This window comes from Rhinoraja longicauda, chromosome 4 (genome assembly GCF_053455715.1).
Source record: "Rhinoraja longicauda isolate Sanriku21f chromosome 4, sRhiLon1.1, whole genome shotgun sequence".
NCBI lineage: Eukaryota > Metazoa > Chordata > Chondrichthyes > Rajiformes > Arhynchobatidae > Rhinoraja > Rhinoraja longicauda.
Genome location: NC_135956.1, coordinates 89,614,809 through 89,627,416, shown reverse-complemented (window position 1 = coordinate 89,627,416; position 12,608 = coordinate 89,614,809). Strand labels below are relative to the sequence as shown.

The 12,608-nt window shown below is 48.5% G+C and overlaps 2 protein-coding genes across 3 annotated transcripts in view; one reads left to right on the top strand and one right to left on the bottom strand.

Annotated features, from left to right (window-relative positions):
* Positions 1-12,608, top strand: part of LOC144593236 (D-serine dehydratase) — a 555,040-nt gene that overhangs the window by 262,482 nt on the left and 279,950 nt on the right. The gene's annotated exons all lie outside the window — the stretch shown is intronic.
* kif9 (kinesin family member 9) overlaps positions 1-12,608 on the bottom strand; it is an 85,995-nt gene that overhangs the window by 14,357 nt on the left and 59,030 nt on the right. Inside the window, exons 15-18 of the mRNA XM_078398344.1 lie at positions 12,426-12,553; positions 4,123-4,281; positions 2,679-2,887; positions 1,624-1,803 (exon numbers count right to left, since the gene is read on the bottom strand). Of these exons, the coding sequence (XP_078254470.1) occupies positions 1,624-1,803; positions 2,679-2,887; positions 4,123-4,281; positions 12,426-12,553 (676 nt within the window). The remainder of the gene's footprint in view (positions 1-1,623; positions 1,804-2,678; positions 2,888-4,122; positions 4,282-12,425; positions 12,554-12,608) is intronic.

The following is a 12,608-nucleotide window of genomic DNA, read 5'->3' as shown; positions in this document are numbered from 1 at the left end:
TGAACTAAACAAAACAAATGTAGTGAAGGTAGACACAAAATGCTGGAGTAACTCAGCGGCACAGGCAGCATCTCTGGAGCGAAGGAATGGGTGACGTTTCAGGTCGAGACCCTTCTTCGTCTTGCCCCGAAACATCACCCTTTCCTTCTCTCCAGAGATGCTGCCTGTCCCACTGAGTTACTCCAGCATTTTGTGTCTATCTTCGGTGCGAACCAGCGTCTGAAGTTCCTTCATAGAAACATAGAAAATAGGTGCAGGACGAGGCCTTTTGGCCCTTCGAGCCAGCACCGCCATTCATTGTGACCATGGCTGATCATCCACAATCAGTAACCCGTGCCTGCCTTCTCTCCATATCCCTTGATTCCACTAGCCCCTAGAGCTCTGCCTAACTCTCTTTTAAATTCATCTAGTGAATTGGCCTCCACTGCCCTCTGTGGCAGAGAATTCCACAAATTCACAACTCTCTGGGTGAAAAAGTTCCTTCCCACCTCAGTTTTAAATGGCCTCCCCTTTATTCTTAGACTGTGTGGCCCCTGGTTCTGGAATCCCCCAACATTGGGAACATTTTTCCTGCATCTAGCTTGTCCAGTCCTTTTATAATTTTATGCGTCTCGATAAGATCTCCTCTCATCCTTCTAAACTCCAGTGAATACAGGCCCAGTCTTTCCAATCTTTCCTCATGTCAAGTCAAGTCAAGTCAATTTTATTTGTATAGCACATTTAAAAACAACCCACGTTGACCAAAGTGCTGTACATCAGTTCAGGTACTAAGAACGAACATACAATGGCACACAAACATAACAGCACATACATAAACAGTTCACAGCGCCCCCTCAGAGGGCCTCAAACGCGAGGGAGTAGAAATAGGTTTTGAGCCTGGACTTAAAGGAGTCGATGGAGGGGGCAGTTCTGATGGGGAGAGGGATGCTGTTCCACAGTCTAGGAGCTGCAACCGTAAAAGCGCGGTCACCCCTGAGATTAAGCCTAGACCGTGGAATAGTGAGTAGCCCCAAGTCGGCCGACATGAGGGACCTGGAGATAAGAGTGGTGGGTTAGAAGATTTTTGATATGTGGGGGGGGCAAGCCTGTTTAGGGCTTTGTATGTGAATAGGAGGAGCTTGAAGTTGATTCTGTACTGTACAGGGAGCCAGTGGAGAGAGGCCATAATCGGGGTGATGTGGTCCCTTTTACGGGCACCCGTCAGGAGTCTCGCTGCGTCGTTTTGGACCAGTTGCAGGCGGGACAGGGATGATTGGCTGATCCCAGTGAATAGGGAGTTGCAGTAGTCTGGGCGGGAGGAAATGAATGCGTGGATGATTTTTTCAACGTCGTCAAATTGGAGGAATGGTTTGATTTTAGCTATGGTACGAAGCTGGCTTTTACCACAGCCTTGACTTGCATTGTTAAACTTTAATGCAGAGTCAAATATCACGCCATCAAATATCAAATGTGACGGTCCCGCCATCCCGGGGATTAATGTTCCTGAGCTAATGTAGTGGATGTCATCCCTTGTTGAGGGGTGAAGCTTGGTTTGGTTTGTTGGGGTTCGGTGGGACGCTGCGCTGGCTGCGGTTGGATGGAGGGGGCACGTTGGAGCCGAGGGAGGGGCTTGTGCTTCCTCACCGGTGAGCAGCCGCAGCCTGCACTGGTCCACCAGCTTCTGGCAGTACTGCACCTCCACCCGCAGGTCCCGCAGCGTGTCAAAGTCACAGCGGTACTGCTGCTTCAGGTCCTTCAGCTGAATGATCAGGTTGAACTCGTCCTCATCCACCACCGGCTCATCCTGTTCATTCTTGTACTCGCCTGTCACACGTGCACAAAGACCATGAGTTTAGTTTAGTTTGGTTTGGAGACACGGCGCCGAAACAGGCCCCTCGGCCCACCGAGCCCGCGCCGCCCGGTGGTCCCCAAGCATTAGCGACAATTTACAATCTTTACTGAGCCGTTTAACCTGCAGACCTGCACGTCTTTGGAGTGCGGGAGGAAACCAAAGCACCCGGAGAAAACCCACGCGGTCACGGGGAGAACGTACAAACTCCGCACAGACGGCACCCGTAGTCGGGATCGAACCTGGGTCTCTGGTGTTGTAAGGCAGCAAGTCTATCGCTGCGCCACCGTGCCGCCCTTTACAGAGATACGGCACGTACATGGGCCCTTCGCCCCATCGGGTCCGTTCCGACCAGCGATCCCCGTGCACTAACACTACCCGACGCACACCACAGACAATTTACAATTACAACAAGCCAATTAACCTACAAACCTGTACGTCTTTGGAGTGTGGGAGAAAACTGGAGCACCTGGCAAAATTACACACAGGTCACGGGGAGAACATACAAACTCCGTACAGACAGCACTCGTAGTCAGGATCGAACACGTCCACCTTCGATTTAAACCAGCATCTGCAGTTCTTTCCCACACAAATAATATCCAGTGACTTGGCAACCACAGCCTTCTGTGGCAATGAATTCCACAGATTCACTTCCCTCTGACTAAAGAAATTCCTCCTCATCTCCTATCTAAAAGAACGTTCCTTTAATCTGAGGCTGTGCCCTCTGGTCCTAGACTCTCCCACTCACTCACGCTACCCAGGCTTTTCCCAACGGCTAGCTCTTCACAGAGTGTGTAATTCAACCAGGTCTGTGCTTCGGAGAGTCTGCGTGCTGTCCTCACGACGTTACCTTGAACCTGTCGCTCCCGTTTCTTGATGTTGAGTGAGCGATTGGCGATGTCAATCTCTTCCTTGACGTTGTTGATGCGGTCCGTCAACTCCTTCATGCTTGTTCTCTTCTCAATGAGAATATGTTTGTTCTCAATCAGGATACGATTAATCTCGGACCCTTTCTCTGCTTTGAACATGCTAAATATCTCCGACTTTGCTGGAGGAGTACTGGGCCACAGAAATGAAAAAACAAAACAAAATCAGAAGGTAAACCAGAGCAAAGAACAAACTCTTGCTGTATTAAAACTCTCTCTGCGATCTATTATTTGTCCTTAGCTTTGCTACATTTTGCTTTCCCCATCTCCAGAAATTCTGTCCTTACTTAGATTAGTTTAGTTTAGAGACACAGCGCGGAAACAGGCCCATCGGCCCACCGAGCCGGCGCCGACCAGCGATCCCCGCTCACTAACACTACCTTACACACACCAGGGACAATTTACAATGTAACCAAGCCAAATTAGGGTGACACACATTGCCATTTTAATGCCGGTAATGAATAGAAAAGGAATCTCTTGAGATTTTGCTCCCAGCCCTTCCTTACAGCATGGAGACAGGCCCTTCGGTCCAACTTGCCCACATCGACCAATGTCCCACCTATACTAGTCCCAACTGCCTGCATTTGGCCCATATCCCTCTAAACCTATCCTATCCATGTACCTGCATAACTGTTTCTTAAACGTTGCAATAATACCTGCCTCAACTACCTCCCTCAGCAGCTCGTTCATATACACCCACCTTGTGTGAAAATGTTACCCCTCAGGTTCCTATTAAATTCCCCCTCCCCTCACCTTAAACCTATGTCCTCTGCTTCATAAGGTGATAACGCCATTCGGCCCATCAGATCTGCTCCATTCAATCATGGATGATCTATCTCTCCCTCCTAACTCCATTCTCCTGCTTTCTCCCTGTAACCCCTGTAACATCCGCACTAATCAAGAATTTATCTATCTCTGCCTTAGAAATATCTATTGACAGCCTGCCCAGCCTTCTGTGGCAAAGAATTCCACAGATTCACCACCCTTTGACTAAAGAAATTCCTCCTCATCTCCTTCCTAAAGGAACGCCCTTTAATTCTGAGGCTATTGTATGACCTCTGGTCCTGGACTCTCCCACTAGTGGAAACATCCTCTCCACATCCACTCTATCCAGGCCTTTCACTATTCAGTAAGTTTCAATGAGGTCCCCCCCTCATCCTTCCAATCTCCAGTGCGTATAGACCCAGTATATTCTCGAAGGGCCGAATGGCCTACTCCTGCACCTATTGTCTATAGTAACGTCAAACGCTCATCATATGTTAAGCCATTCTCCTATTCTCAGTTCTCTTCCTCTGGGCAAGAGACTCGCTAGGTTTGGCCGATCGATCCCTCTCATAACTTTATACACCAGTCTTAAATTGTATTTACTTCGTTCTGGTCTCCTCCATTTTGACAACCATCTCCGAGTGCACCATGATCACTCTCGACTCTGCCGGTTTTGGAGAAACATCATGTGCAGAATCTTTTAGTTGCTGTGCCATCTCAGCATCTTTACCTGAACCTAAAGCACGGTCCTTCTTGGTCAAGCTAAAGGAAACACAGAGCAGGAGGGATTAGTGAACGCTGAACACCAACCCGCAGTGACTGGTTGACAAAAAAAGACAAAGTGCTGGAGTAAATCAGCGGGCCAGGCAGCATCTCCGGAGAACATGGAGGTACAGCAGGCAGTGAAGAAAGCCAATGGCATGTTGGCCTTCATGACAAGAGGAGTTGAGTATAGGAGCAAAGAGGTCCTTCTGCAGTTGTACAGGGCCCTAGTGAGACCGCACCTGGAGTACTGTGTGCAGTTTTGGTCTCCAAGTTTGAGGAAGAACATTCTTGCTATTGAGGGCATGCAGCGTAGGTTTACTAGGTTAATTCCCGGAATGGTGGGACTGTCATATGTTGAAAGGCTGGAGCGACTAGGCTTGTATACACTGGAATTTAGAAGGATGAGAGGGGATCTTATCGAAACGTATAAGATTATTAAGGGGTTGGACACATTAGAGGCAGGAAACATGTTCCCAATATTGGGGGAATCCAGAACAAGGGGCCACAGTTTAAGAATAAGGGGTAGGCCATTTAGAACGGAGATGAGGAAAAACATTTTCAGTCAGAGAGTTGTAAATCTGTGTAATTCTCTGCCTCAGAAGGCAGTGGAGGCCAATTCTCTGAATGCATTCAAGAGAGAGCTAGATAGAGCTCTTAAGGATAGTGGAGTCAGAGGGTATGGGGAGAAGGCAGGAACGGGGTACTGATTGAGAATGATCAGCCATGATCACATTGAATGGCGGTGCTGGCTCGAAGGGCCGAATGGCCTCCTCCTACACCTATTGTCTATTGTCTATTGTCTGAGATAGATAGGCTCTTGATTAGTACGGGTGTCTAGGGTTAAGGGGAGAAGGCAGGACAATGGGGCGAGGAGGGAAAGATAGATCAGCCATGGTTGAATGGCGGAGTAGATGATTAATGAATGAATGAATAAATGAATGAATAAGTTTATTGGCCAAGTATGTGCACATACAAGGAATGTGCCTTGGTGCTCCGCTCACAAATGACAACACAAACACACAATTAACAATTAAGAATAAAGCATAAACCACATCAAAACAATAAGGATACAACATTACGGTCTAAACATGTGGGTGAAAATAAACCAGAGCAAAAAAGAGACTTTGGTTATCGAGTAGAACTATCACTCGAGGGAAAAAAGCGATTTTTATGTCTGGCTGTGGCTGCTTTAACAGTCCGGAGTCGCCTTCCAGAGGGAAGTGCTTCGAAGAGTTTGTGGCCAGGGTGAGAGGGGTCAGAGATGATCTTGCCCGCTCGCTTCCTGGCCCTTGCAGTGTACAGTTCGTCAATGGGGGGAAGGTTGCAGCCAACAACCTTCTCAGCTGTGTGAACGATCCGTTGCAGCCTCCGGATGTCGTGCTTGGTGGCTGAGCCAAACCAGACCATGATGGAGAAGGTGAGGACGGACTCAATGATAGCAGTATAGAATTGGACCATCATTGCCTGTGGCAGATTGTGTTTCTTCAGTTGCCGCAGGAAGTACATCCTCTGTTGGGTCTTTTTGACTGTGGAGTCGATGGTGGCCCCCCCATTTAAGGTCCCTGGAGATGATGGTTCCAAGGAACTTAAATGACTCCACAGATGTGACTGTGGTGTTGTTGATGGTGAGTGGGGGGAGGGGAGGGGGATCTCTTCGAAAATCTACAATTAGTTCCACTGTCTTGAGAGCATTGAGCTCCAGGTTGTTGCGATGGCACCAGGATGCCAGCTGTGTCACTTCCCCACTGTAGGCAGATTCCTCCCCATCCTGGATCAGTCCAATCAGGATAGTGTCATCCGCAAACTTGAGGAGCTTGACAGAGGAGTCTGTGGAGGTGGTCGTTGGTGTAGAGAGAGTAAAATGGCCTAATTCTGCTCCTGTCACTTATGACCTTATGTAACTTTTTCACAGAGAGGGCGGTTGGTGTATGGAACGAGCTGAAAGGAGAGACTTGGAGAGTTGTGAATTTGTGGAATTCTCTGCCTCAGAAGGCAGTGGAGGCCAATTCTCTGAATGCATTTAAGAGAGAGCTTGATAGAGCTCTTAAAGATAGCGGAGTCAAGGGGTATGGGGAGAAGGCAGGAACACAGTACGGATTGTGGATGATCAGCCATGATCACAGTGAATGGCGCAGCTGGCTCGAAGGGCCGAATGGCCTCCTCCTGCACCTATTGTCTATTGTTTATTAAAACAATGTCTTCCAGGTCCATGTACATTAGGCGCATAATGTAGAGAAGGGTGGCATGGTGGCACAGATGGTAGAGCTGTCGCCACACAGCCCCAGAGACCTGGGGTTGATCCTGAGCTCGGGTGCTGTCTGTGTGGAGTTTGCACGTTCTCCCTGTGCTTCTCATTTTCACCCTACAAACAGCTAACAATAGCCAGTTTCCATTATCATCGTAACTTTTATGGCATATCTTTCATTCATTGTTCTTTATCTCTCCACATCATCGTCCATATCTCCCGTTTCCCTTCATCCCTAACCAATCTGAAGAAGGGTAGTCGACCTGAAACATCGCCCATTCCTTCTCTCCAGTGATGCTGCCTGTCCCTCTGAGTTACTGCAGCTTTTTGAGCCCATCTCCTTGTGGCCAGGTGTGTTTTCTCCGGGTGCTCCTGTTTCCTCCCACATCCCAAGGATGTGCGTGTTTGTAGGTTGACCGGCCCTCTGTACAGTACTCTAGTACGTAGGGAGTGGATGGGAAAGTGGGGTAACCGCGAACTAGTGTCAACGGGTGACCGATGGTCGGCGTGGACCCGGGCGGCCGAAGGGCCTGCTTCGATGCTGTGCTTTAGTTTATTGTCACATGCAGGTACAGCAGGCAGTGAAGAAAGCCAATGGAATGTTGGCCTTCATAACAAGAGGAGTTAAGTATAGGAGCAAAGAGGTCCTTCTGCAGTTGTACAGGGCCCTAGTGAGACAGCACCTGGAGTACTGTGTGCAGTTTTGGTCTCCAAATATTCTTGCTATTGAGGGCGTGCAGTGTCGGTATACTAGGTTAATTCCCGGAATGGCGGGACAGTCATATGTTGAAAGACTGGAGAGACTAGGCTTGTATACACTGGAATTTAGAAGGATGAGAGGGGATCTTATTGCAACATATAAGATTATTAAGGGGTTGGATACGTTAGAGGCAGGAAACATGTTCCCAATGTTGGGGGAGTCCAGAACCAGGGGCCACAGTTTAAGAATAAGGGGTAGGCCATTTAGAACTGAGATGAGGAAAAACTTTTTCAGTCAGAGAGTTGTAAATCTGTGGAATTCTCTGCCTCAGAAGGCAGTGGAGGCCAATTCTCTGAATGCATTCAAGAGAGAGCTAGATAGAGCTCTTAAGGATAGCGGAGTCAGGGGGTATGGGGAGAAGGCAGGAACGGGGTACTGATTGTGAATGATCAGCCATGATCACATTGAATGGCGGTGCTGGCTCGAAGGGCTGAATGGCCTCCTCCTGCACCTATTGCCTGTTGTCTATTGTCTATTGTCTACTGTTTACTGAGGTACAATGAAAAGCTTTTTTCCCCCTTTTTTTTAGTGACACAGCGCGGAGACAGGCCCTTCAGCCCACTGAATCCGCGCTGACCAGCGATCCCTGCACATTAACGGTACCCTACACACACTAGGGACAATTTACATTTATAACAAGCCGATTAACCTACAAATCTGTACTTATTTGGAGTGTGGAAGAAAACCGAAGAAAACCGAAGATCTCGGAGAAAACACACGCAGGTAACGGGGGGAATGTACAAACTCCGTACAGACAGCGCCCGTAGTCGGGATCGAACCCGAGTGTCCAGTGCTGCATTGGCTGTAAGGCAGCAACTCTAGTCAAGTCAAGTCAAGTCAATTTTATTTGTATAGCACATTTAAAAACAACCCACGTTGACCAAAGTGCTGTACATCTGATTAGGTACTAAGGAAAAAAAATGAAACATACAGTAGCACACAAACAGTTCACAGCGCCTCCTCAATGAGCCTCAAACGCTAGGGAGTAGAAATAGGTTTTGAGCCTGGACTTAAAGGAGTCGATGGAGGGGGCAGTTCTGATGGGGAGAGGGATGCTGTTCCACAGTCTAGGAGCTGCAACTGCAAAAGCGCGGTCACCCCTGAGCTTAAGCCTAGACCGCGGGATAGTGAGTAGCCCCAAGTCGGCCGACCTGAGGGACCTGGAGTTAGAGAGGGGGGTTAGAAGATTTTTGATGTAGGGGGGGGAATGTCCATTTAGGGCTTTATACGTGAATAGGAGGAGCTTGAAGTTGATTCTGTACCGTACAGGGAGCCAGTGGAGAGAGGCCAGAATCGGGGTGATGTGGTCCCTTTTACAGGTACCCATCAGGAGTCTCGCTGCGGCGTTTTGGACCAGTTGCAGGCGGGACAGGGAAGATTGGCTGATCCCAGTGTATAGGGAGTTGCAGTAGTCTAGGCGGGAGGAAATGAAAGCGTGAATGATTTTTTCTGTGTCGTCGAATTGGAGGAAAGGTTTGATTTTAGCTATGGTTCGAAGTTGGAAGAAGCTGGCTTTTACCACAGCGTTGACTTGCTTATCAAATTTTAATGCAGAGTCAAATATCATGCTGAGGTTTTTGACATGTGGTTTGACTAGGCAGGATAGACTTCCAAGACTGCCTGTTATCGATTTGATGGAGTCGGGGGGGCCGAATAGGATGACCTCAGACTTGCTCTCATGTAATTGGAGGAAGTTCTGTGCCATCCAACATTTTATGTCCTCAAGGCAGTGTAAGAAAGAGGCTGTTTAAATTTGACTGGTTGTTGGGTTTCAGGGGGAGGTAAAGCTGAGTGTCATCGGCATAGCAGTGGAAAGAAATGCCGTGCCTTTGAATGATTTGGCCAAGGGGGAGCATGTATAGAGAGAAGAGAATGGGGCCTAGGATGGAGCCTTGTGGAACTCCGCAGGAGAGGCTAGCTGGAGCAGAGGAATAACTGCCTATGTTGATGGCGAAACTCCTATCTTTGAGGTACGAAGCGAACCAGCTCAGGGCAGTGCCATCAATGCCAACCGTGTACCGGAGACGGTCAATAAGGATGGTGTGGTCCACTGTATCGAACGCTGCGCTGAGGTCGAGAAGGAGCAGGATTGCACAGTCGCCGGTGTCGATGGCGAGAAGCAGGTCGTTGTGTACCTTCAACAAGGCAGACTCTACCGCTGCGCCACCGTGACCGCCCTTTTGAGGCGTGCTATCCAGTCTAAATAATGCGGATAAACTATTGCAATGCTGACTTTTATATCTGTATTGCACAAGGGTCTAGCAACATGCTATGTAAAAACATAAAAACATAGACAATAGGTGCAGAGGGAGGCCATTCGGCCCTTCGAGCCAGCACCGCCATTCATTGTGATCATGGCTGATCATCCACAATCAGTAACCCGTGCCTGCCTTCTCCCCATATCCCTTGATTCAACTAGCCCCTAGAGCTCTATCTAACTCTCTTTTAAATCCATCCAGTGATTTGGCTTCCACTGCCCTCTGTGGCAGAGAATTCCATAAATTCACAACTCTCTGGGTGAATTTTTTTTTCTCATCTCGGTTTTAAATTCTTTTTTAGTTCACTCCAGTGCAGCATCCTTTAGGAATAGTGCTCCAGCCTGGATGAAGTACAGAATAGATTAACACAGACAATATCTGGGGGGATTATCCAGACTAGGGCTATGTTCACAGGAATCTGATATTAAGGGGCAGTTTGTTTGATATTAAGGGGAGCATAGGATTAACAGACATTTGGATATACACTGATCAGCCAAAACATTATGACCTGATGAGCCAAAACATTATGCCCACCTGCCTAATATGCTGTTGGTCCTCCGTGTGCAGCCCCATACGCAGCAGGGTGCGATGCACTGTGTATTGTGACACATTCCTCCCGTGACCACCATTATCATTTTCTGTGACTTGTGCCACAGTCGACCTTCTGTCGGTTCGGACCAGACGGGATAGCCTTCGTTGCCCTCGCGCATCGATGAGCCTTGGGCGCCCAACACCCTGTCTGTCGCCGGTTTGTGGTTTGTCCCTCCTCGGACCACTGTCGGTTGGTACTCACCACTGCTGATCGGGAGCACCCCACAAGCCTTGCCGTTTCAGAGATGCTCTGACACAGTCGTCTGGCCATAACAATTTGGCCCTTGTCAAAGTCACTCAGGTCTTTACTCCTGCCCATTTCTCCTGCATCCAACACATCAACTTCAAGAACTGACTGTTCACTTGCTGCCTAATATATCCCACCCCTTGACAGGTGCCATTGTAACAAGATAACCAATGTTATTCACTTCGCCATTATGTCAGTGGTCATAATGTTTTGGCTGATCATTGTATACATGGATACTGTAGGAGCCATTTTGCAGTTATTAGTTATTTTTGCTTATTAATATTATCATCTTGTATCCTGCTGTAGTCTGGACACTATAGAGTTAATGCAATGTTTACGTAAGGGCTGGGCGGAGCTAGAGTGCGGGGCTGTTGGGTACGTGCTGCCGGAGAGTGTGTGTGTGTGTGAGCCAAGGAGGTGCTGACAGAGGGTCAGCCAGAGGCTCCGCCAATAGATATGAGCCAAGATGTAATCGCCTGTTTTATTAACAGGAAGATTAATATTAACTGTGTCGAAGTTATATCTGGCAACCTGTATCGATCGCATAGACTGTGGTAAGATATGGAATTTTATCTTGCAAATTAATAACCAGTCGATGACAAGAAATATGCCAATATGTTTATTGCACCTTCAAATAAAGAAGACTAACTATCAAATGTCGAGGAGGATCTCTGTTATTATTTGTTCGAGTCATTTCGCTTATCACTCACCCGGTTTATGCAAGTAGCAGCTTGGGAGCTAATTGATAGACGAGAAGCTGGCCGCTACAGATACTAAGGGTTCAGAGGGCTGTGGACCAAATGTAAGGAACCAGGACTAACCCAGTACGCTGACTTGGTTGGCGTGGACAGGATGGGCGGCTGGGCCTGTTTCTGTGCTGCCCAGCTCGATGATTCTCATGTGTTGGGAAGCCTAGATGCTGGAGACCCTGGTTCAATCCTGAACTTGGGTGCTGTGCGGAGATCGCAACTTCTACCTGTGCCAGCATGGGTTTCCTCTGGGTTCTCCGAGTTCCTCACACATCCCAAAGGCGAGTGGGTTTGTAGGTTCAATGACCTCTGTGAAATGCCAATAGTGTGTAGAATGGATGTGACACAGAACTAGTGTGAGCAGGTGATCGGTGGTCCATGTGGATTTGTTCGGGCTGAGGACCTGTTTCCATGCCACACCAACAATCACAATCATAATCATAATTTATTGGCCAAGTATGTTTTGCAACATACGAGGAACTTCATTTGCCATACAGTCATACCAATAAAAAGCAACAGGGCTCACAATATACGTTTTAACATGAACATCCACCACAGTGACTCCTCCACATTCCTCACTGTGATGGAAGGCGAAAAAAAGCTCAATCTCTTCCCTTATTTGTCCTCCAGCGGTCGGGGGCCTCGAGCCTTCCGTTGACGGGGCGATCTTGGCTCCCGTAGCTGGCGGTCGCGTCCTCATGTCAGGGCGATCAAGCTCCTGCATATGGGGGGGGGGGGGGGGGAGGGATCTCAGCGCTGGGCGATCGGAACCCGGGTCGGGGCTAGTCGAACCTTCTGCGGAGCTTCCCGACATCAGTCTCTTCCTGAGACTGCGGGCTCCTCGATGTTGAAATCCACAGGCAGCGGTTGGAGCGCCGATCCCAGGCGAGGGATCGCAGGCTCCGATGGTAAGTCCACGGCCCCGCGGTGGGGCTCAAGTCAGTCTCGAGCAAGGCCGCCAGCTCCACGATGTTAGGACGCAGAGCGACCGGAGATACGATCCAGAAAACAATTGCATCTCCGGCAAGGTAAGAGATTGAAAAAAAAGTTTCCCCGACCCCCACCCCCCCCCCCCCCACACCCATTCCGCACAAAAAAAAAACAGAGAACAATTACACAAACTTTTAAAACTCGCTAAAATAACAAAAAGTCGAAAAGCCAGACAGATCATTGGCGAGGCTGCCATCGCTGACGGCGCCACCCGGTGGATTAAACTCATCTAAAACTGATTTTGACTGCAACATGATGACAGACACGATGTTAAATGTAACACGCACTGATTGCTACTCACCCTGTTACATCTTTGCTCCGTTTAATTTTCAATCGTTTGGCTTTAGCGGATGTGGGAGCCAGTCCAATTCCAAACCCTTCCCCCATAAGTTCTCCGACTTGCGATTCTTCAGAATTCAAAAGTCCCATCTGTGAGCACCAGATGACAAGATATTAAACAAAAAATTGGCCAGACTATCATAAA